The sequence below is a fragment of the Vanellus vanellus genome, assembly GCF_965231255.1.
Source record: "Vanellus vanellus genome assembly, chromosome: 3".
Lineage (NCBI taxonomy): Eukaryota > Metazoa > Chordata > Aves > Charadriiformes > Charadriidae > Vanellus > Vanellus vanellus.
This window is the reverse complement of record NC_138907.1, coordinates 22938351-22962503: the sequence shown is the minus strand read 5'-3', so window position 1 is coordinate 22962503 and position 24153 is coordinate 22938351. Positions and strand designations below refer to the sequence as shown.

At 36.3% G+C, this 24153-nt stretch overlaps 1 protein-coding gene across 3 annotated transcripts in view; it reads left to right on the top strand.

The window, feature by feature from the left end:
- Nucleotides 1-22297, top strand: part of MARK1 (microtubule affinity regulating kinase 1) — a 61127-nt gene extending 38830 nt beyond the window's left edge. The window contains exons 8-18 of one of the 3 annotated variants that reach the window (XM_082480199.1): nt 953-1189; nt 1279-1398; nt 5561-5660; nt 6224-6336; nt 7585-7738; nt 8911-9104; nt 11708-11808; nt 13925-14086; nt 14905-15156; nt 18020-18064; nt 20198-22297. In XM_082480199.1, coding sequence (XP_082336325.1) covers nt 953-1189; nt 1279-1398; nt 5561-5660; nt 6224-6336; nt 7585-7738; nt 8911-9104; nt 11708-11808; nt 13925-14086; nt 14905-15156; nt 18020-18064; nt 20198-20552 — 1833 coding nt within the window. In that variant the 3' untranslated portion in view covers nt 20553-22297. Of the gene's footprint in view, nt 1-952; nt 1190-1278; nt 1399-5560; nt 5661-6223; nt 6337-7584; nt 7739-8910; nt 9105-11707; nt 11809-13924; nt 14087-14901; nt 15157-18019; nt 18065-20197 lie in introns of all 3 variants that reach the window. The other 2 variants (XM_082480198.1, XM_082480200.1) reach the window with 2 other exon arrangements.
- Nucleotides 22298-24153: the final 1856 nt, after the last annotated feature.

Genomic DNA, 24153 nt, shown 5'->3' with positions numbered 1-24153 from the left:
CAAAAAGGAGGATTCCTGCACTGCTCAGTGCTGCTCCTGTGTTGCTGATATGTGGATCAGGAGCCAGGACCCAGATAGATGAGTAAAAGTTGCCCAATTCTGCTGCGCTCCTTGCACAGCATCCTTGCATTTTGGAAAATGCACTTTATTTTTTTCCAGGAACGTATTAGTATTTTTCTAACCTTACTCTTCAAATCTTCTGACCTGCCTGTGATACTAAGTATAAGATACTGTTTACTGACCCTGCAGGCTGCTATACTTGCATCTATGTATATGTGATGCATTGCATTCACATGATGATTGCTGCACAGGCATTAATATTCTTAGATGTATAATACATGCATTTTTTCATACACAATGTAATACTCGAGTGTTAAAAACCTTGGTGGTGTTATTGCTCAAGCAAACACTAATAATAAAGGGGAGATAATTTTTTGGTACAGAATGCTAAGATACAGCACGTACCTTGAAGTGTTTCATCTTGTAAGCGGAAGAGATCTTCTTTTAAAATCTTAAATCCCTTCTAACATTTACCCCACCGAAATGGTAGATGATGTCTGGGATTAGATTTACCCTCCTTGGCATCAGAAGCTAGCATGAACATGTCAAAAGCTGAAACTGGTATTATGACATGTCTGGATGCTTCTGTCTAGATCTAAACTAAGTTATTTCTTCCAGAAAAGAGAATCTTCATAGTTGATTCGCTAGCTGACTTTCAAGTCTGTTTAGCTGCTTTTAACAGTTATATTTTCCTAAGTAAACATAATCAATTTTCAATCTTTGTAATGTACTCAGGGAGATTAGTTTCTTTTGTTCTGTAAGAAAGATACAGATGGTGAAATACTTTAGAAAAAGAAACATTTTTGCATTTATTGATAAATGATACACTGTAATATATTTGAACTTATTCTGATATATAAATTGTCCTTTTCACCTTTTATTTTTCTCTTAGGCAGAAAACCTTCTACTTGATGCAGACATGAACATTAAAATTGCAGACTTTGGGTTTAGTAATGAATTTACGGTCGGTAATAAACTGGACACATTTTGTGGAAGCCCACCTTATGCTGCTCCTGAACTTTTCCAAGGAAAGAAATATGATGGTCCTGAAGTGGATGTGTGGAGCCTTGGAGTGATTTTGTACACACTAGTAAGCGGATCATTGCCATTTGATGGTCAGAATCTAAAGGTACAGTTACAATATGAAAGCTGGGCTTTTACTCTCTTTAAATCTTCTATGTCATTAGTAGGCTCACCTTTTAAAACTTTGTTTTAAAGGAACTGAGGGAGCGAGTACTGAGGGGGAAGTACCGCATTCCATTCTATATGTCCACAGACTGTGAAAATCTACTTAAGAAGCTCCTAGTACTGAATCCAATAAAACGAGGCAGCTTGGAAGTAAGTAATCTTATCTTGGGAAAAAAAGAGTTTTCAGGTTAAGAAAGAATAAGACAAGAATTGCCTAAGACTTCTGTATTTTTCACAATAGGTACTTTACTCCTGTTTTAAGGGCCTAAAAGTCTAGTTAAAAAAAATAAATGAGGAAATGTCCCAGAAACAGCGCACCTTGAAAACAGAAAGTGTTATTGAATGAAAGTCTAACCTTAGTTGCTGCTGACTAAACACTATCATTTAAGACCATTTCAAAGTGCAAACTGCTCCCACTTATTTCAGTCAGATAATGGAGCTAGATCAAAATGTGTGGAAAGCAGGACAAGATTGTAAATTTCTTCTGCATGGAGTTTTTTCAGAAGAAAAAAAAACCCAAAAAACAAAACCAAACAAACAAAAAAACAAACAAAATCAGCAGCAGGCAGTACCATAAGCATTTTTGTCTTAACTTACCGTTTCCAGCATGACTTCTTAAAAAGGATAGATAGTTTTTTATCACAGTTCTTCTACGTGAGGTTTTTGTTTGTTTTTTTTTAGTACCATAATACAGATAAACACTAAGAACTCTTTGAATGATAAGCTAATAATTGCTAGTTATTTCTGTTCAGTCCTTTCTTTTCCCCCTTCTGGTACCTTTTTTCTGAATAGCTGGAAAATTAACATATATAATAATACCTGCTGTGTCCCTCAAGTAAAATCAGTTTTGAGGATTTCTACTGAGTTATGATTGGGGCTTCTTTGTTAGTAAATTAGGTTTTCTCTTCAGGGTATGCAGAGAATATCTGTGCATAACTTGTGTCTAAAAGGTTCAGTGTTTTTAAGGGCCTGTTTTGTTCAAGATTTGTGGTGTTGGCATGTAATTGCTGGATAACTCTGGAGCTGATATTTAACAAATATTCTGTGTAGAGAGCACTCTAAGTGCTGCTCTGTTCTATTTTGTGAATTCTTTAACAAAGAGAGACTTTTTAAAATAACATCTACTTACCATAGAGATGGAAGTAGAGCAGAAAATAAATAGAATGGTTTTAAAATAGTATTTGCATGAGTTAATCACTAGTGACTTTTGTTTCATCTTTCTAAGCGTACTTGTGCAGCAGTGGATGGTGTTCCAGAGAATAAATCCCATTTAAGCAGCTTTTTATTTGTAGTGGCATGACTTATGCTTCCTGGCATGGATGCTACCTGTGCAAGGAAGCATGTATTTACTGAGGTCTGTCTGCGTGCAACTTATTTCAAGCTGATGCTGCTTTGTGAAAGAAACAGTGAAAGATGGCTTCTACTTTACTCATATTCATTAATTATGTTGTGTTTATTACTGTCTAGAGGAAATAATGATGAGAGCGTAGTCACTTGAAGATGGTGAAAGATCGCTTTTTTCCTGTGTCGTGTTTTAAGTTTTAGGAAAATAGATTTTCCTTTTATTGAACTTTCCTCTGGATTTTTCAGCAGTTTCTCCCCAGATCTAATTTCACTTTTCTTCTAGATATTGTAGTGTTATCCAGTTCTTCTAAAATTCCATCCTGTCCCTGGAGAGAGGTATTGGATAGCAGCCTTGTTGGAATGATGTAGCTGTCAGATTGTATGAGAGCGAGCAAGTAAATGTTATGTGTGATGGGGGGGGTCTTGAACCAGCACCAAAATTCTGATGATAATGGGCATTGATCAGTATGCTAATCTGAGGGAAAGAGACATCACAAACTTTTTAAAAATGAACATTCCTAAAATAACATGTTGTTTGAGTTAGAAAGCTATGGTACGTGTTTTGAAAAGAAATTACTATTTCTTCTGTCTGAGCACTTCTAAAAGTGTATCTTTATTAGAAGTTTCTGAAAGTGGAAAGACAATACCATCTTAGGTGGGGAGGATTTTTGCTTGTGCTTTGTCTTTTAATTATTTGCTCAGTCACAGCAATACACTTGCTCAGTTCCCATGCATGTTTTTCCCAGACCATCCAATAGGATGTTTGTCAGTGATGTTAGCATCAAAACTGAGACTGACACAGGATCAGCACCGTATTGGTTAGGCTTAGCACTCTTCCTTTGGTAAGGACCAGGCAAATTTTTATTAAAATGGTTCATCTAGACTTTTTCATGGTTGCAGCACAGAGACAAAATTGTAGAAGCAAGAGAATGTTGTTGTAAAACAGTAAATCTTCTCAGGAAGAGATGGGAAAAATGCATTGTCAGAAAATATGTGGATCCCTTAGCTATTACGATTCCAACAAATTTCTCCTTCCCCCAGTCTTCAATTCTTTGCAAGGAAACACTATGTGAAATTCCCACAGAGCAGATTTATGCTTACAAAGAGTAATAAAGTAAAGAATTTGGGGACAGACAGGTCTTGAGCCGGGCCAGATTTTTATTAGACAGTTTTCCTGAAAGTTGAGGGAAACCTCATCAATAATATCTGGTTGGTTGAAATTCAGTTTGGGTTGATCTTTAAGAAATACAGTTTGGGTCAGGTCTTTAAATACCCTGACCACAGCTGCTGCTCTTTAATCAGCTGACTGGAAGCCCAGCTGAACTTATACAGATGTAAAATTGATCCTGGAATGGGATCATTTGTGTCACTTCAAAATGCTTGATTGTAAGAGCCAGTTTTAAGAGTTGTACAGTAATTCAGTATGCCTATGAGATCATGTATTTAAAAGACAGAAGCTGGCAAAAGTTTAGATATTTAACAGATGGAAACCTAGAGCAGATTACATTGACCTATAGATCCACCTACGGAAAAGACGTGAAAAACTGTAAGTGGGAATTGTTGGGTTTGCATCTTAATTCAAGAAGGATCAAGAAAGGGAGGTGGGATTTGAGCAGTGTGATTCCTGTCATCACACCACCATTATGCTTAAACTTTAGATTTAATTAACAGTATCTTTAAAAAATTGTAACTGCAGGTACTGCGTAGTACTCTTTGGGGAGTCTACAATGTTACTGCAAGGCTACAAATACATAATCAAAGTCTATTGGCAAATAAACTCATGCTCTGTGTGCCAGAAATGCCATATAGCAGTACATGTTCACAACCCCTTTATCCCCCTCAAAAACCAAAAAATCAATTCTGTGGCAAAACTTTGAACAAATCTTTAAGTCTTATTGTCAGCAAAATGTTAGCTGGCCCAAGTACAAAGTTCTGTATTGTTCTTGTAAGAATACAGTTATTTGGGTCTGTAATTTGGCAGCAGTACTACATACAAAGAATTTGGTTATATCAATGGAAAATTGAGTCTCTTGCTCTTTGTGAGAAATAACTTAATTTGGTGTTTGCGAGGCCTATTTGGAGTTTGTGGGAAATTTGACTTGCTGGCACTTGTTTCACTCTTCTGTCAATCTAGTGAGCAATATTAGCATCTGTCCCTAAAGAGGCATGTGTCCCTGTTGCTGTAGGAGGTAAAAATGGTTTTAGCTGTTTTAAAAAGGATAATTATGTCTTAAAGAGAAATTGTGGTGGTGGTTAGGGATTCCAGCTGATCAATCTTGCAGGAATATAAAAGATCTCGGCCACAGCAGAAGGAAACTTTGCAAAGAATGCAGGAGAAATATTTAAAGTACATGCATGGCACAGAGAGAGTTAAGAGGCAGTTTTCCCTCCAGCTGAACTGTGAACATATTTAGGTCAAGTGCAGTGAGAAGATCCATAGGAAAAAATGACCAGTTGGCATCAGAGTCTTGAAACAAATGACTGTAGGAAGCATCGGCATGCTCCTGAAATATTCCTTAGTTTCTAAACACTTCCTCTGTTATTATTTGAAGGAGTTACTTATTGTGATAGAATTGGTATTGTAGTAACATCTAGGGATCCTAACCAAGATTAAGGAATGAGTATCAGGCACTTGGCAAATCGAGATTAAGAGACAGTGGAAGTGAAAGGTACAAAATGAAAGATTATTGTATGTTGGAACTGCAGGTTTTTTTTTTTTTTTCCTCGGTATTTTTTTTGATATTTTGGGCAGGGGGATTGTATTGTAAAAGGTAAATAGTAGGGGGAAATGAAATGAACTAATGGAAACAAGAGGATATGAAAGATAAAAGAAGAAATCAAGATGTGATGGGGAAAAGTAGCATTCAGATTATTATGAATTTTAGTTGGTTTTCGCCAGACTAGCCAGCACAGATTTAATCGGGTATGGCAAATGGCATATTGACCTAAAGCTCATTTCTTTTCTTAGCAAATTATGAAGGATCGGTGGATGAATGTTGGCCATGAAGAAGAAGAACTAAAGCCATATACTGAGCCCGAACCAGATTTTAATGACACCAAGAGAATAGGTAAGACTTTTGCTAGTATGCCGCATCTGATGTAGATACGGAATTTTATCTTGTAAGTCAAACTAAACTCTTATCGAATTTGAGATACAATCTCATTGTACAAGTAAAATGTTTTCTTTTTATTTAAATGAGAAATTTCATTACAATGCCCTCCTTATAACTACTGTTGTGACTTCACTGAGCTGACATGAATCTACAAGCACAGCAAAAGACAAATGAGGGCAACAATTTTTATCCGCAGTGGTCGGAGAAAGATACTGTGTTGGTCCTGTAGCTATTCATAGTTTCTGTTTGCCAGTGTTCTATTTGTTTGTTGAATATGTTTAATGTTGAATAACATTGAACTATGTTGAATAACACAGTCGAGAGTTTTCAAGAAGAAAATAACAATGAAAGAGGGGAATTGTAGCCTTTTTGATATTGCACAGCAAAGATGATGCTGGTTGAGTTGAATCCTAGTTACCTGTTAAACTATGAGGGGGTTTTATATTTTCATTGTTATTAAGTTGTTGGTAAACCCAAGCACTTATTCTTCTAATGTATCTAGCTCTTTTTACTTTTAGACATTATGGTCACAATGGGCTTTTCAAGAGAAGAAATCCATGAATCTTTAGTAAACCAAAAGTACGATGAAGTCATGGCCACTTACCTGCTTCTAGGTAGAAAACCACCTGAAGTAAGTGCTACCTAATTTACATCTTCTGTTTTGGCCTTTGTATCTGGCTGGGATGAATATTCTGTTGATGTTTTTATCAACTATTTTGTAACATCTTTTAAAAAAAATTTTGACTGGTAACTTACTAATGTCTTTCCCTTTTCATATCTTCTTGGATATCTTGTTAGTTCCCATATGAACAAATAGATTGAATACAGTATCTTCATGTGCGCTTGTAAATATGGTGAATTCTTAGCTGTTAATCTGAAGTGGTATGACTTCTAAGTGCTAAGTCTTCTTCCTGTCATATATGTTTGCAGTTAAAATCTGAAATAGTTAATTTGACTAGAGCAATTATTGTTCGAACTACTAAGATGTGACATCGTTTATTTCTCAGAAACGTACTCATACTTTCTCACTTATATACTATATTATAGTATATTCTATTATTTAATAAATAATTGCACTGTAGTAATTAATAAATTTGTGATAGAAAATCTTTTGACTGTTTTGGAACTAGAGGGATCTGTAGATCTTTTGAGACCACTGGGAATTTCAAGAAATCAAGCTGAGACCAAGGATTTCTTTTTGAAGGAGTTTTTTTTCCTGCTGTTTCCTTGGCCTTCCTTCATTTCCGAGATAGTGTAGAACTGATATGTGCATCCTTGATTGCATTTTCCCACAACATCTCTGAAAGACAGTTCCTTTGTGATGGCAGAGCATGGAGGGAATGTCTCTAAAATGATTTTGACTCAGACTGCTTGGAAGAGGATATTTGTCTTTTCCACTACTTTTGCTTAGAACTGATGCTTCTTAGATATCAACAAACCAGTGGCTGAGTTACATACCTTATAAAGATGTGTTGAAGGCCATAAAGAATCCTCGAATCAGTAGTGCTTGCTTTTTTAGCCCTGCTGACTTTATCAGATGCATTTCGAAATAGTTCTGAAGCTGTAAATGCTCTTAAAGCTTTAAAACAAACAAACAAAAAAAAGCTTAGGTTTTAAAATAGCACAGTTTTTGTTACTGTCAAGATTCTTATAATTTTACTTTGAGCATTCATTAACTAATTAGCTTTAGCTGTGTGTTTTTAAAGCATATTAAACACAGATGAAGAGATAAAATTCATCTTGAAGAAAATTAAACTATGGATACAATTTTAAATTGAAAAATAAATGCCTTTGATTGGAACTCTTGGCTTTATTATGCCTTAAAAGTACCGGTAATGTTGAATTTTGTTTATGCTTCGAAAAACTGTTTTTCTTGTAGTTTGAAGGAGGTGAATCCTTGTCCAGCAGCAACTTAGGTCAAAGGTCTCGTCCTAGCAGTGACCTCAACAACAGTTCTGTACAGTCTCCCGCTCACCTGAAGGTCCAACGGAGTATATCAACTAATCAGAAACAACGGCGGTTCAGTGATCATGGTGGGGATGACATTCCAACAAGTAAAGTAACATACACAACTTAAGTCTGAATGTGCAGTGTTTTGTGAACCTGGCAGGTCCACCACTCTGTGCATTTGTTGTGTATCTCATTGTGCTCCACTGTGATGCTTTTATTTGTATGAACGCTTCTATGGTAAATCTGGGTCAATGGAATTTACAGATTTATTTTTATGGACTTGTTACTTGGTTGACTCACTAAATAAGAGCTTGAGGATGTTTCCTGTTTAGGAACTAATGGCAAAATATTGGTCTGGGTAAACTCAAAGGCAGCAAACCCTTATGTTTATCCGTACATTTGGAGTTGGCGCCAAATTGTTTCCAAGAGACAACAATTTTACCAAGTACTCAGGAAACATTTTCAGGTGAAAGTGGTTACATCAAAAAGGTGTGCATATTTAAAACATTACATGAAGTGTGATATTTTTTTTTCTTTTTTTTTCAGAGAACTATCAAATTACTAGAAATATTTCTAAAATGTTTGGCCCTTTTCTCTGCCTAATTTACATTGTTATTTCTAATATTTTCTCCATGTGTTTTCTTTACTAGTCTCCCTCTGTGATAGTGTGGTGGTGTTTTTTTCAAAAAAGTAACCAATATTGTGAAGATCATCAGCTGATGTGATTTTATTTCAAAGGAATGTAAAATTATACTGATAGAGGATTTGTGCCAAAGCATTTTAAAGAATGATGAGGGGGAAAGAACTGTAATTTTTCCAAGTATAAATATGCTTTAAAAAAAAAGTAGTTGTAGGGCTTTCAGGGGGAAAGGATCTTTCATAGTGTTTAAAGGAAAAGATATGTGGCAAAAAGTACTAAAAAAAGATAATTTGAAAAGTATCTTCTAATTCCTTTTTTCATAATATTGGACAAATTGCATGGGTTTAAAATGAGAATTAAAATACTCTTCTAGGTTTTACATATTCATGTAAAATGGAAACTAATTCTGAACTGCAAATTGGTAATGAGGAGGGTGGGTAAAAAGAACGTAGGCTGTCAAAGCTCAATTAAATAGGTTGGTATATGTGCTGAGTTTACAGTCATGGTTGTTCAAATGCTTTTTTTGGACTCAGGGAGTTATATTTAGACTATTTTGGCCAAGAAAAATGCAGTGATTATTTTTAGGTATCTATTAAAACTGTTTTTATTTGGCAGTTGGTCCCTCAATTCCTCCTGCTGTGTCATACACAAAAAGGGCTCAGGCAAATAGTGTGGAAAGTGAACAGAAAGAAGACTGGGACAAGGATGTCTCACGCAAACTTAGCAGCACTACAGTGGGATCCAAAGCAGAGATGGCTGCAAGTCCACTTGTGGGTCCAGAAAGAAAGAAATCAACTACAGTTCCCAGTGTGAGTGTGTGTGTGCTTTTGGCTTGTTATATTTATTTTTCCCTATTTAAACCAAAACTGCAGCATAAGGTTACTATAGACATAATGGTTACTGAATAAGCCACTAAGTCTATTTCTGGTAACTTATACTTGCAGACAGAAATAGGCTACAGTGGATGTCTTTTAAAATAAACCTTTCCCTTCCCCCCACAACTTTACTTTTTCTAACACTAACGTAACAGTAAGCACAAGAATGTCTGCACTTGGGCAAACTGAAGATCTGTCAAGACAAATAGTAGATATTTAGGGAAAGAATGTAAGAACAGAGCCAATATGGAGTGCTCTTTTTCTGGTTTCTAATGCTTCTGTATCTACAAGGAAGTTAAGGGACTTCCTGAATCACAGATTCAGTCTGAATAATCCTGCGTAATATACCTCATGAACTTTTTCTCTGTGAATTTATCTATTTAGCTTTCTGAAACCACTTCATTTTGCACTTCAGAAATGGGGTGAGGTGAGGGGGAACAACCCACTCATTCCCTGGTGCGTGTGCCTGTTGATGTTATGAGTTACAACCTGATTCTTGTATTAAGAATGATTAATTTGCTAGTTCTTCTGCGATGATATCATTCGTAGTTTTGTAAACCGCTATCATATTTCTGCCTCAGACATCTTTGTTCCGAATAGGAGAGTCTCTCTCCTATTATGAAAGCATCTACTTTGCTGTGGAGGTTCATGTGCAGTAGTATCGGTGTTAGAATACACAATGAAAAAGTATTGCATAGCGTTTAAACAGCAACTTAGGAGCACGAGTTCTTGGGGGGGAAGAAATATGCATGAATCATAATTTAAGATTTAACTATACTTTTTGCTATTTAACTGTATTAAGTACAAAAATTCTGGCCATCTTTTAGTACAGTAGATGGGCAGCAGGAATTCTCATTGTCCTTTGGGATTCTACGTGCTGGCTCCCCTCTTGGATATTCTGGGAAGATGATATGTGTTTCTGCTGGAATTCTCTTTAAACAAAATAAATGCTGACGTTCATTTAACTCTTAATATTCTGCAGGCTGTGTCTGCAATACATCTGCAGATGCTTTAAACATTTATTTTATTTTATTTTTCAAATTTTAGATAGAGGTTTTTCTCCCGGCACAAAGAGTCTTTGAAATTATGGCTGCGTGGATTGCATGCAGGAACTTTTGAGTCTTCTAAGATTAGATTTCATATCTGAGCTTTCCCAAAACTATATTGCCCCAAAGCTGATTACAGTCATGTATGGTACAAGCTGATATGTCAAAAGCATTTCTCTGCTTTGTGAGAACTAATTAAATGGAGTATCTTTACTATGAAGAATGAGAAATTGATTTACTTGCTAATGGCAACTTCAGTATTTGTACATTTTTAGCTCTGTTACTATTCTGGGGACTTTGTGATGGGCATGGTTCAGGAATAGTGGTGTCTGATACTGCAACAGCAGTTAAGGTTGAGCAGCTTACACAGAAAAAAGTGAATTTGGTTTTTAAAACTCAAACATTTAAAATGAACAAAGCTAGTTTAATGTGGATAATTTTAAAATACTTTTGTGCAACTTTGAGGGTAACATGATGTTTGGGAAGGCAGGATTTCTTAAAAACATGTTTATCACCTTCAGTCATATAAGCCTAACTTACAAGAGTTTAATTTCAAAAACAGTTACTGCAGTTGCTAATCTTCCTTATGAATTGGCTTTGAAACTGTTAATTCAGTAGTCTCTGCGGGGTGATACTAATGCTGAAAAGCTGTAGATGAGGGAGGCCTAAACACACAGTAAACCTTGCAGAGTTCATGATGTCCTACAGTACTCAAGTTGAGTGTATTTGAAATCTTTTGCCAGCATGCATCAGTATGTAATGTTAGCACTTGGCAAACCTCTCCCACCCCAAATTCAATATGTACTGTATTAAAAACTGAGAATTGTACATCATGTACTGAAGGTAAGTCTTGAGCAGCAAATCTCTACGTGGCAGGGGGAGGAGGAGAACGTTTGTAGGTATTTTTTGAAGGGTGTGCAAACTGAAATTAGTAACAGAAGGTCCCATCAGATCTATTTGCCATGTTATCTGCATCATAATTTCTGGGTTGACTGACACAGATCAATAATATTTTCATTTTTTCCTCCTGAAAAATCTTTTGACAGGGGGCAACAAACTGTAAGGCTGGCGCTGTAGTTGGCGACTTAATCTGCCCAGGGAAGCCTTTTAACCAGCCAGATAGATGCGTTCTCTGGGATTCCAGTTTGTTCCTTTGATCCCAGAGACAAATAATTCATTAACACATTATGTAGGAATTGGTTAATAATGCTTAGTAAAGCAAGTGTCAGCAAAACTAAATTTCTCTAAATTTTCTCTTAGCATACTGTTAATGGTACAGTAATGAGATGGTGAATGAGCTATTGGAAAAAAAAATAGCTGATATAAATTACTTATGTCAATAGATTAACCTAGCACATTTGAAGACATTAAGAATATACGTAAACGGCTGAAACTCTATTTTGATTTGCTTCCAATGCTTACATTTTTGTACAACATAATATTTAGTAGAAGAAAGTATTTAATTTAATTTTAGTCTTCACTTTCTTCTAGAATAATGTATTTTCTGGTAGTGGAATGACAAGGAGGAACACTTACGTTTGTGAACGTTCTTCAGATCGCTATTCTGCAATACAGAATGGGAAGGACAACAGGTATTCTTCAACTTTTCTTGCTTATGAATTTGGGTACCAGAACTGAAGCAAAGAAGCAGCAGGTTATGCAATTAATACCATTACGAAGCATGGTGTGAAATATATAAAATCCAACTGTATGTTTTCATCTTGTCTTCCACTGCAGTTTCTATGTTTGTGATGAAATTTAAAACTAAATGTGTAGCTCTGCTTTCGCCTCTTTTTATGGAGCCTGATCCTTTTTCATTTCTACCAGAATCACTCAAAGTGGAAATTGTTAAGACTTGACGATCATTTTTGATACGAGTTTTTGGCCTAAATAATATTTTAGTAGTGATGGTAACCGATATGTATTGGTATGTGGGATGACAATTACGCTCAATTTAGTATGTGTTGTTAAACACACATTTAACATTGCCACAATTACTTTTTTTTTTTTTTAAAATGTTCTTTGTTTATCCTTGGTGTTAGTTAACCCCTGTACCTGACTGAAAAATAAAACATAGGCTTTAATGGAGAGTAGTAAAAACTGGATATTTTTTTTTTTAATCATTTAAAGAAATAGATCCTACTCTGATATTTTTTAAGCTGTTTAAATAAAACAATTAAGTTTAAATGAACTAAAAAAAATCCCTATCATGAAATGAATATCTAGTGAACTACTAAATATCTAGCGAACTTGAATATTTAGTAAACTTGTTTGGGTTTGTTTTCTGTCTTAGTGTTTGAATTTTTTTTAAGATGCATTTAATTTTGGAAATGGGAAAAGTATAGAGTTGTTTGATCTCTATTAAAATAATGAGCTATGGAGCATGTAAAGTGCAGCTATTTATATTGCTTTAAGGAGGTACATTAAAAAGCAGAAAACTAATTTTCAATATTTAGTTAATTTCAGATTATTAGATGGGTCTTTTCAAAAGTGTATTTCCAAACTTTTGTGTGTAGTTTAAAATATTTGAACAAAGTTTGTAACAATCCTTTTTAAAAAAGATGATAACATATTTTTTAGATTTAGGGTTAAAGTTATACTTAATTTTTCTGATCTCAAAGATTAATAACGTTTTTCTTTCAATAGATTTAATACCAAAAACACTATAATGAGAAGGGATTTTATTTCAAAGCTTTTCATTTAACTGTTTATATTTAATTTTTTTCCATAGTATTGAAAAGACAGACAACTCTTAATACCTGTTCCTTTCATGAGTGCAATGAATACACTCAATTCTTTGAGCACCTTCTGAAAAATTAAGGAGAAGAATTTTCTTTTGAGTTGTATATTTACCTTGCCTACAATACATTGTGTTGCAGTTGAATTTGGATTTGGTGTAGCTGAACGTTTTGTGTCATCAGATTATTCATCTGAAATCTGTACCTCTTTGCTATAGATATTATTTAGTTTTGGGACTGTTGTCGCCAATATATTATTAATGCAATTTAGTTTATGCTTGTAGAGGCAAAGCTGTAATTTAGCTTAAGTCATTTGACTTCTGTTTTAAAAATTAATAACATAATAGTTTTGCCACTACTTTCATCTCTTCCTCGCCACTTAGGTGAAGCAGAAATAAAAGTACTGGTTGAAGGAACTGTATTTTGAAAGGGTTGGCTCAGCCTAGCAGGGGCTGGGACGGTCCAGAGGAAAAGTACTACTTGGTCCTTTAAAAACACAGTCCCTTCCAAGTGATAATGTGACAGCAGTTCCAAATGTTTGAAGTTTTAGGTGTTTAAGTTTTAACTGAAAATCTTCATGAAAGGAGAGTCTATTTAATCAATCTGTTTAAGTCTTTTTCTGAATTTCTTTTTCAGTATTTTTTTACTGGTTTTGTATACTATTTGTAGTCTTTCTTCATTACTTTGAATAATGTGTGTGTAAGCTTTGATTTTGGAAGGAATGAAAAGGCCTAGCTAACATACCTGGTTATTTGATTTATAGATAAGCATAATTTTCTCAGAATTCTGTATTCTTTACTTTAGCTGACTAAGGCAGCCTGGTCACTCAGTCTTCTGGTTATTTAAACAGCATTTGCTATATTTTAAGAGAAGAAATTAGTTATTATTTTCCCTGTTCTCCGTGGAGGTTTTACGCTAACTTCTCCCTTTTCATTTGTCCATCCCGCCTGCCTTGCTGCCATGGTAAAAGCCTAACAGAAATGTCTGCGAGTAGCACGTCTTCTGCAGGCTCTGCAGTAGCTTCTGCTGTATCAACACGGCCTCGACATCAAAAGTCTATGTCTGCCTCTGGTCATCCTATCAAAGTTACACTGCCAACCATCAAAGATGGCACTGAAGCTTATCGACCAAGGTAATAAATTGATTACTATTTCTTTAATGCTGTGCACTTTAAAAATGTTGTTGTTCAGTTCGTGATATACTTGAATACGTTTGTAACCTATTCAAAACTGTCATGTTGCATTCTGTTTCGAAACAGTAGCTTACTCAAGTAACGTGGGTATTACAGATGATTTAAGCCTGATTTTTGTTCATCATTCATGTTTGCGTACAGTTAAAGAAGTTCCTTGACTGCCTCCCTCTGGGAGCTTCTGGAAAACTTAAGTAGTTAAAAATTTAACTAATTTGGACAGGACCGTACAACACAGGCCACCATAAATTCAATTGAAATACTGAAATGATAAGCTCTTGGTTTTGTAGATTGCTAGGCTTATTTCTGTCTAAAAGCACCACAGTATAGTTGCTTTTACTATTAACTGCCCAAATAGCTTTATATATTTGTTTGTGACAGATGATTACTTCTTAAGAAATACCTGTGAAGTTTTTGGAGTGCTTGTGTGTTAAAGGTTTTGGCGAACATATTTTTCTGAAAGAGGGCTGGGAACACTTTCAGATCTTACTACAGACTTCTACCTTTTTCCTTTGTTCTATTATTTGCGTATACTTTTTTAACTGCTCTTAATACTTGAGATAATTTGATTTTACAATGAAAATCTCTCTTGATTATTTGTAAGTATGAATCATAAAAGTGAATCAGTAGCAGATTCAGGTTTTAAAATAAAAAAGGATCAAGAGCGGGGTTTTTTATTCCTATCTTTGAGAAATGGTTGTCATGTAGGAGGGATTCTAGCATAGTCTTTCTCTTTATTTATGCTTCTGTTTTCCCAGCAGTGCAACTCAAAGAGTGCCTGCTGCTTCCCCATCTGCTCATAGTATTAGCACTACCACTCCAGACCGAACCCGCTTTCCTCGGGGGAGTTCAAGTCGAAGCACTTTCCATGGTGAGCAGCTAAGGGAGCGGCGTAATGCCACTTACAATGGACCGCCTGCCTCACCATCACATGAAACCGGTGCTTTTGCACATGCTAGAAGAGGGACATCAACTGGTATAATAAGCAAGATAACTTCCAAGTTTGCTCGCAGGTTAGTACCTCGATTTTTAAGAGAAAAAAAAAAAAAAAAAAAAAAGCCCAGCCTATAACTAGGGCCAGAATTGCAAAGTAATTGAGAATTTCCAGTTTAAGTCTGAATTAAATGTAAATTTAGTTAGAATGCTGCTTGTTTTACGCATTCGTTCCAGAACTGTCTTGTTTTACTTCTCTGTGTATATTGTAACCATTATGTTTGACCAGCTGTTCTGCTGCTTTATCTTAAAAGGAGCAAGAGAACACTTCTCAAAGGGGTTTTTTCCTCATGCTTTACAGATAAAATACAAAGACGCTACAATTAAGTTAAAACCAAATGAACTGAAATACTGAAAGTGGTGCCTTAAAAATGAGTCATTATTTAATGCTAACAATATTTTACTTTCTTAACTGGATGTAGGTGCAAGGGCTGTATTTACAACAATTTTATTGCTGTGCTTAGAGGGAATAGATATTAACAAAGTATTTCAGAGAATTCTAAAATCTGTGAATCAATGAGAAGCTTAGAAGTGGACAGAAGTCTGGATGTCTGGAAATACTAATATTTCAGTATCATGCAGCCTCTCATATCACGTTGCCAGCTTCTTCAAATGTAAGTTAAGGATTCTGAAAGAAGAAAACCCACACATCCTGGACCTGCGCTCATTCCTGTGATGATGCTAACAGTAATAATACTGTCAGGAGGAGTGTTGGAAAAGACTTTCGAATACACTGTTTAATATCAAGTGACTGTTGACTTAGCAGTTACAATAGCTTTCCCAAAAGGGGACTTAATTTTTCAGTTTCCCCTCTTTCTAACAGTGATTTACCTATAATTCTTAAGCCTACTTATGGATGTGTCCATACTGCATTATTGTCAGTTTTACAACAGAACTGTGTCTTGGAAACCTCTATTCGCTTTGCAAAACCATGCTGTTATGTACTGAATTCTATCATTTGTGTGTTTAAAAAAAAAAAATAAAATCAAAGCTAGGTTAAGCTAGTAGTAAGTAAAATATCATGAATTACATAAGGTGATATATTACAAGGGAAAAGAAGAGGGAAAGCTAGAAGAAATGCAGTGATGTTCCTCATAAAATTAATTTAACCTGATGAGCTGATAGTGTGTCAGTGTGTGTCTAAGTAATACCTCCTATGATGACCTTTAAAAAAAAAAAAAGTATGTGCACGATTTTCTTTTTTCAGAAACCTGAAGACACCAATAATGGAGGATCATAATCCTGTATCGCCAGCACTTACATAGTTGGGGATAGAGAGTTTGTTCTCTGGCTTTAAGAGAGAGAGAAAAAAAAAAAAAAAAAAAAAAAAAAGTTGCAGCAAAGTTAGTCAACTATGTTGTCAGTGTAGATTTCCAAATGGGAAGAAAGGTATTTTCTGTTAAGTAACTAACCAATTTCAGGAGCACAGGCTGTTTTTTTGCATCATAGCTCATTGTTATTTGCAAGGACTGGTATCTTGAATTTTTTTGAAGGGTCACATCAAAGAATTAATATTTCCATTATGTTAAACTACAATATTAAAATAATATTGTAAACTATGTATGTGGAATTAATATATTGTAAATTGATATATTTTTAAATGCTCTTTGCTAGAACATTTTTATTTTATTTAAAGAACATTTTCATTCAATTTCATATTATGTTTTATACTGCTAAAAATGCATTTACCTGTAGTGAAGGCCTTGTAGGGTTTTTGTTTTGTTGCTGGAGGAGGGAGGGAGTGTTGGTGTTGTGGTGTGTTTTTATTCTTTTAAACTTTGGGTTGTTTGAGACTTTTAGTGGCTGGGATTACATGGGTGGAGGTTCAGGGGAGGTTTGCTGTTCTTTTAGTTGGGTCACATAACTGCATGCCTTTTAACTTCTGTACTGTTCAGGAAATAATGGTTTAAAGCATACTTTGATTAGAAGGTGTCAAGAAAGACTTTACTATCTTTTGGCAAAGGTAAATGCCTTTTCTGGTAAGTATGTAAACTAAATGCATAATGAGAATGCTTAATGAACAGGGTATTGAAGTATTTTGTATGAATGGTTTATGTGAAATGATACTTCTGTGATTTAGCTACTAATGTATTTGTCTTTTGAAGGTATGAAAGTAATTAGCTAATTGAAATTGGGTGCATTATTAAAATGTTTGTACAGCAGCACTAGGAACATACCTAGGTGGCTTATACCATCTATGGATACTTTTCAAGTTGCTTCAGACTAAAAAGGCATAATACAAAAAAAAGTTCTTTTGGTAAAGTACAGCTCTAATTCAGCAAGATAAAAAAAGATATAGTTAAACTCAAGCTCACCGGTAATCTTAGCAAAGTCAATGTAACAGCTGATTTGCTTAAAGATAAGCAGATGTTGAAGTTACCTTTCTGACCTGGGCTCCAAACATTTGGTCTCTCAAACTCTTAGGCACATCTTATCTTTAATTATTTGAGTGTGCTTAAGCATGGGCGTGTACCTAAGTGCTTTCAGGATGGAGGTCTAAAGGCCTGGCCCAGAAGGGTGCAAGTGGAGACCCCCTGGACCACCTTGATCAACTGCTCCTCTGTGCTTGCTGGAATTGCACGTGGCCATTGCTCTTTCTGCAGTAGGTTGAGAACAACATGTTAATTTTACCATCAGTTTAAAAAAAACATTAAACAACCACATGTCAGAGCTGAAAGAAGTTAAGGTATATCATAAAGGGAAATTAAAATTGCAGCTGTGAAAAAATACTGTTAAACAGTGTTAGGCTTGACATTATTATACTGATTTTTTTTTTTTTTTTTTTTTTGTTCGGTAGCTATTTAACATTGTTCTAGATGTAGGTTTTCTTAACTTTTATTTTTCACCTTTATCATTGAATCTCAACCTTAACTTTGTTTTGAGGGATCCAAGTGAAGGCGAAGCCAGTGGCAGAACTGACACCTCAAGGTGAGGAGCCACTATTAATACTTCGCTCCTAGGTCTTTCGCATCAAGGTTTAAGTGATTTCTTAAAGATTTTTAATCAGGATGTAAAATAGAATAGTGCTTAAGTAATCTGCATTTCAAAAATGTTTTTTATTTGGGTGGGGGGGGGGGGGTTGGTGAGGTCCTTTATCCCTCACTTTTGCTTTCTTGCGAAGTATTTAATATAAAACTTCATTTAAGCGTATTCCTTTGAATAATAAAGCCCCCTGTAGGAGTTAACCAATCATTTAGGCACTTAAAATAATGTTTTGGTTTATAAATATTTAATGGTGTTTACTTTTGGTTTCAGTGGAAAATGTAGTATACTTTGTGCGTGTCTGTGTGTGTATATGTATATATTAAATTTTTACTATAGTTACATACTGTGTTCATTACTAAAGCTGCTGTTTGCCAGAAGTAAACACCTCATAGTCCCTGAGAAATGAATGTCACTTTGCACTGAGAAATAAAATAAGTGACATTCAGACAAAAAGGGTGGTAACTGCTAAATATTGAATTTGTATGGCAACCACTGTACACAAGTCTATAGATGCTTTGTTAGTGATAAAGCATTCCTTCATATGCTCATTTTCCAGTATATCTGCTCTTTTGCCATGTTTCAGCATTTGGTTCTGCATTTTTGGTGTGCTTAGCACAGTGCATAACTTTTTATTTTTATGCTCTCTAATGAACAGGCATTGTAGTTTGCATTCTAAACTGGTCACTGACTGAAAGTATCGACTTAGTTTTCAAAACAGAAAGGCTTTATTTAAAAAAAAAAAAAAAAAAAAGGCAGCACATTCTTAACAAGATACATTGTATAATACACAATGCATTTTATCTACCTTAGCCCTTTTCAATTCAAAGTCTATTAGCTGTCGAATTCTTGACATGGAAAGGGAACAGAGATTGATCAAATGTTCAAATGAAATGAAGTGTGAAGTTGCTTTCAGCTCTTGCTTTCATTCTCTAGCTTCCTCTACTTTTTGTCATCCTACAGTGTCTGTTTTGGGCTAAAAGTTGTTTGAGATCTTATCCCTGCCATGCTCTATCCCTTAATATCGATGTGGTTCTCTGGGGATCACACAGAAAGTTCAAATAAAAACACTTGTTTTGACTCCTCTCTGAATAGTGACAGTTTATAGACTATCAAAATGAGAACAGCACCTTTCCCCAGTGACGGATGGGGAAGCATCAGGCATCTTAAGTACTTGGGACAAGAACAGAAGTAGTTGGCAGTGGAATTACTTTAAAATAATTAGTGCTGTTTCTCAAAATGCTTTCTACAATGGAATAAGTAATCTATTCGGTCAGGAAGCGTCAGAGTAAGAACATTCATTGGAAATTATTCCCTGGAAATTTCATCCAAGTCGTTGTATCAAGTGAGATACTTTGTGTCTACCCATCCCGGTCTTCTGTGAAAAAGCTGCTGTCTGTGTACCCAACTGGTTGACAAACAAGCTGTTTACAACCAAATTAACAGCACAAAATTCTGCTTCATCAGTTAAAATAAAGCACGTTATTATAAGGTCTTTTTACACAGAGAGAGGTCAAAAATACATAATAAAAGCAAAAGGGGGGAAAAGCGGAAAAGGGGAGGGAATTAGCTGAAGACTTGTGAATCGCAGGGTGGGATTTCTTCCTCTGCTGCTTCTACAGTATGATTTATGCTTCAGGATTGTGTCCCTCAACTGCAGTTTTGTTGGTGTATGGCATGCTCCAGATCATGAAATCAGCAGAACTTCAGTCATGCTTTTACATAAATTCCACTTTCTTTGGAGCAGTATGGAGTAACGTGTGTCTGCTGCAGTTACCATTGCACATGTTGTCATCAGAACGTTTTAGAGCAGGGGTTTCCAAACTTGCTTTGCTTGTGTGCCACTACTGGGAGCTGCACCAGTGCCGGTCGCAGCTCCCAGTGCTATGCCGAAGCACACATGCGTGCAGGAGATGGTGCACAACTGTTCCAGCCGTATCCATCGAACTCTTTGAATTAGCTTGCGTGAGACTAGTGGTGTATCAGTCGCAGTTTAGAAACCCCTGCTCGAGAACTGTACTTCTGTCTCTTGGCTGTGCTGCTTTTATTTTTGACTGTTCTGTATGTCACTTCTTCCAGGAGTGCTTCTGGTGAGCCAAAAGACAGGGAGAAGGAGGATAGCAAAGATTCGAAGCCACGCTCCTTGCGGTTCACGTGGAGTATGAAGACCACTAGCTCTATGGACCCAAACGATATGATGAGAGAGATTCGGAAAGTGTTAGATGCTAATAACTGTGATTACGAACAAAAAGAGAGGTTTTTGCTCTTCTGTGTTCACGGCGATGCACGGCAAGATAGCCTTGTTCAGTGGGAGATGGAAGTCTGCAAACTGCCACGATTGTCACTCAACGGAGTTCGTTTCAAAAGAATATCTGGGACTTCTATCGCCTTTAAGAACATTGCATCCAAGATAGCAAACGAGCTTAAGCTGTAAAGAGAACCTAAATTTTTTGGGATCAGGGAAGATTCATACATGATCTACACTTTGAATGTACTGGTTACGCCTAATGTGATTGGCCTGTGAAAATCCCCATGTAGAAATTGCCCTAATTGCAATAAGGTTATACATAGTTATTCAGAATTGTAAAGTTAAATCCAGTATGACCTATATTAAATAACTGTAGCTAAAGAAGTTATGTTCACATGTACAGGTAAGTATATAGAGCATTCTGTTCATTTTATGTTCATAGAGTTGTATAATAAAAAGATGACTGCTTAAATTCAGATCTTGTATAGTTGTCTAGATTTCTGCACAGAAATGTATGTTTGATGCTTTGAGTTGGAAAAGTTCTTCCCTATCATTTACATTTTTGGTGGTTTTTATAAGTCTTACCTCTATCATGTGTTTTTTAAAAAAACTTGTGTCCTGAGTCAAATGCACAAAAATAGTTTTCACAACTGTAGCATGACCATTTTTAATTATTTAAAGATTGTTCATGATTTGAACCAAAAGCCGATGAAGAATCGGCTTTTGTTCTACACGAGACTGTTCCTGCTTATCTTTTGGCTCTTATCCTTGTTATTGGACAGTGTTTAGTTGGAAAAAAAAAATACAAACATGTTTACAGTGTTGGCACTTACAGTTTAAAAACTTTGTTCTGCCTTGGGCCGGCTCAGAGCTGTGGGGGAACAGAAACCAGGCGTTAAGTGATGTTCTGTCTGCACGTGACAGTGCTGACTCCCGTGGCCCATTAACAAATGTAGCACCGAAATGGAGAACCGTAATTATTTCATTTGAATATCATGGTGTAAAATATCACTTGTTTGCTGCCTTCAGAATACTATAAATTCCATTTTATGGAAATATATTAATATTGGGACTGTTTAATAGCACAAGATAATCTGAAGTGTTGACCAATTGTATGAGTTAATAATACCACCTCAGGAATTAGCTTGGCTTTTGGAACATGTGCCCCCCAAAGAGTACATGCAATTCCGCATAATATTTTACAGCTAAACATACATTGTTTATAATGATAAATCGTTGATTTATGCTTTCGTGGTTGTACAGTTTGTTCCCATGTAACCTGTTTATGTTTAATATTTTACCAGATTTCTTGTATTTATTCCACATCATTATGCCTGTAATGTGCAGCTTTGTAATTAGGCTCTTGCCTACAGAAAAGAAAAAAAAAAACACCCACATTTTTTTCCTTCATAATTAATGATTATAAACTATGTAAAACCACTAGTACTGGTACATTTTAATACTTGTTATTTTGTACTGAATTAACCATAGAGGTTGGTTGTGCAATGTTATTTAATGTCGTAATTACTGTAATATCAACATATGGGCCCCATCTGCACACTCTTGTGAAGAATAGAAAGTTCATTAAGAAATTGTCACTTTAAAAAATAAAAATTAAAAAAAAAAAGCTGTGGTAAAACTCTGTAACCCTAAGTTAGAAGGCTGTAAGTGTAGTAAATGTGCCATTCTCTAATGGCTTCTTGACCGAGATGGACTTTACATACTGTACTGTGATGTAGCTTTCCTATGTAACAGTTATGTTCGGAAATGGACGTGTATTGTTGCCTTAGAAAAAGGGTGGTGTTTGGAAAGAAAGAACTGTAGCCCCTTTTCTTTTTTTTTTTATCTGATGTTCATTGAAACAAAATCTGATGCAAGTCATCTTGATTCACTGGTGCACTCTATTAAAACTTACTTGAACAGTTCTCATACTAAAATACTTGTTGTTTGCCCTTTCTAAAAGCGCAATAATTACCGCAGGTAGCAAAATGGTCTAAAGGTGTACAGAAGACTTCATCTTCTGCATTGTGTGAATTCAGGATTAGCGTTGCATCGGTCCTGTGGTCCTGCTCCCTCCACAAAGTACTGGTGGTTTAGCACTTCTCAGAAATGCATGTCCAGGAGCTTTACCAGAAACTTGCCAAAAATGAGCTTCAGGAGGGGTTTGTGTCTGCTCAATTTACCCGTAAATGTCTGTGAATGTTCAGTTATCCTTGAAAATACACCACTAGAACGTAACCGTGATGTCAGTCCAAGATCGTGTATGAACTTAATCATGAAACAAATCCCTTTGCTTTTTCGGAAGGTTCAGTGGAAAAAATGTAAGTCATGCTGTGAGATGGTAGATGAAGTACTTCGGGTGGCTTCCCACTTTACAGGCCATGTTTTCACAGGGCTAATTTTGCCCTAGTTTGTTGCTGGTTTTCAGCGCTTCATGTAACCAGAGATGCGTCAGTGTTCCACAAAACACAGATAGCGTTTCAAGAGGACAGAGGTTATAAATTTGAGTTCAAGTCTGCCATGAAACACGGCAGCCTGAAGTGCCAATTTAATCGTTCTGTATATGGACACTTTGTAAGCGGTGTTATTTGCAGCAGCTGCCAGCAGTGTGGAACTGCCCTGGTTCCCAAGCCCTGCTCACCTTCCTCCTTTTGCCTTGTTGGAAGACGAGCCCGTTATGTTCTCCCTACCAAGTACACCAAAGTGCTTCAGCGAGAGCATGGTCTGAGTGCCAAAGGTGTAGGTGCACCCCAACCCCTCATTTGCCTTTCCCAATCTCCTGTTCCTGGCAGGAATAAGGTGGGAAGATCCGAGCAAGAGACTTTCAGAACTGCTGGTTTTACTGGCAAGCAGAGCGCACTTGGTATGGAAATGAGCAAGATGTTGCATACGGAATCCTCGGTGCCTGTTTTTTGGGTCCCTCAACAGTTGCCTCATTACGTACCTGTTACATATAAGTTAGTCCTTGCGTAAGAGTGGGATAAGGACATTTGGATCTGAAACACAGCTTGACTTTCATGTGGGAGGGAATCAGTGTGGCATTTCATCAGCACGGCTTTAACTTGGGAAATCCCAAAGGCAGTTAAATGCCATGTCATGTTCCACAGCTCCAGGAAGGGATAGGGATGTCTCGGATCTTCAGAGGGCTTACATTTTCGATCGCAACTTCTTGGCAGCGCTTCTAGGGGGCGTTTGGGGTGGGCGGAGCGGTGAGCAGTTAGACTACCGCATGGTTCTGCTGGTTTAGGTTGGGGTTGGTTTTTTTGCTTGCTTGCTTTCTTTAAGGTATACAGACACTTCCAAACTAAGTAGATCCGTTTTCGTGCAGTCCAGTTTAAAACATTAAATGACAGGACAATAAATGCTCACTCCTGCTTCTGCGGATGAAAAATAATGCTTGAGAACCAAGTGACATCATTAATGCCATATAGTTATGATGACGCTAAAACTCCACAAGCTGTTAGACCTGAGATTTCTGCTACTCAGTGTCCTACATCGAAGAGGTGCCTTGGACCTCTTAATCGCAGAACGTGTTGTGGTTCCCCTGCTGCCATGCGAGCAGAGACAGTAAATCTCTGTTGAGAGATGTATTTGCTGAGGTTTTGATAGTTGAATTCTGGAAAATGAAACAAACTTGTGAGGTACAAACCTGGTTTGTGGGGAAAGGCCCTGACCCTCTTGAGAAGACAGATTATCTTTTGTTATCTTTGCACTTCTCCTTTAGGGGCAAAGTGTACATTCAGTAGTGGATCAATAAATCAAAAAGCTAGATAGAAACACTTTTCAA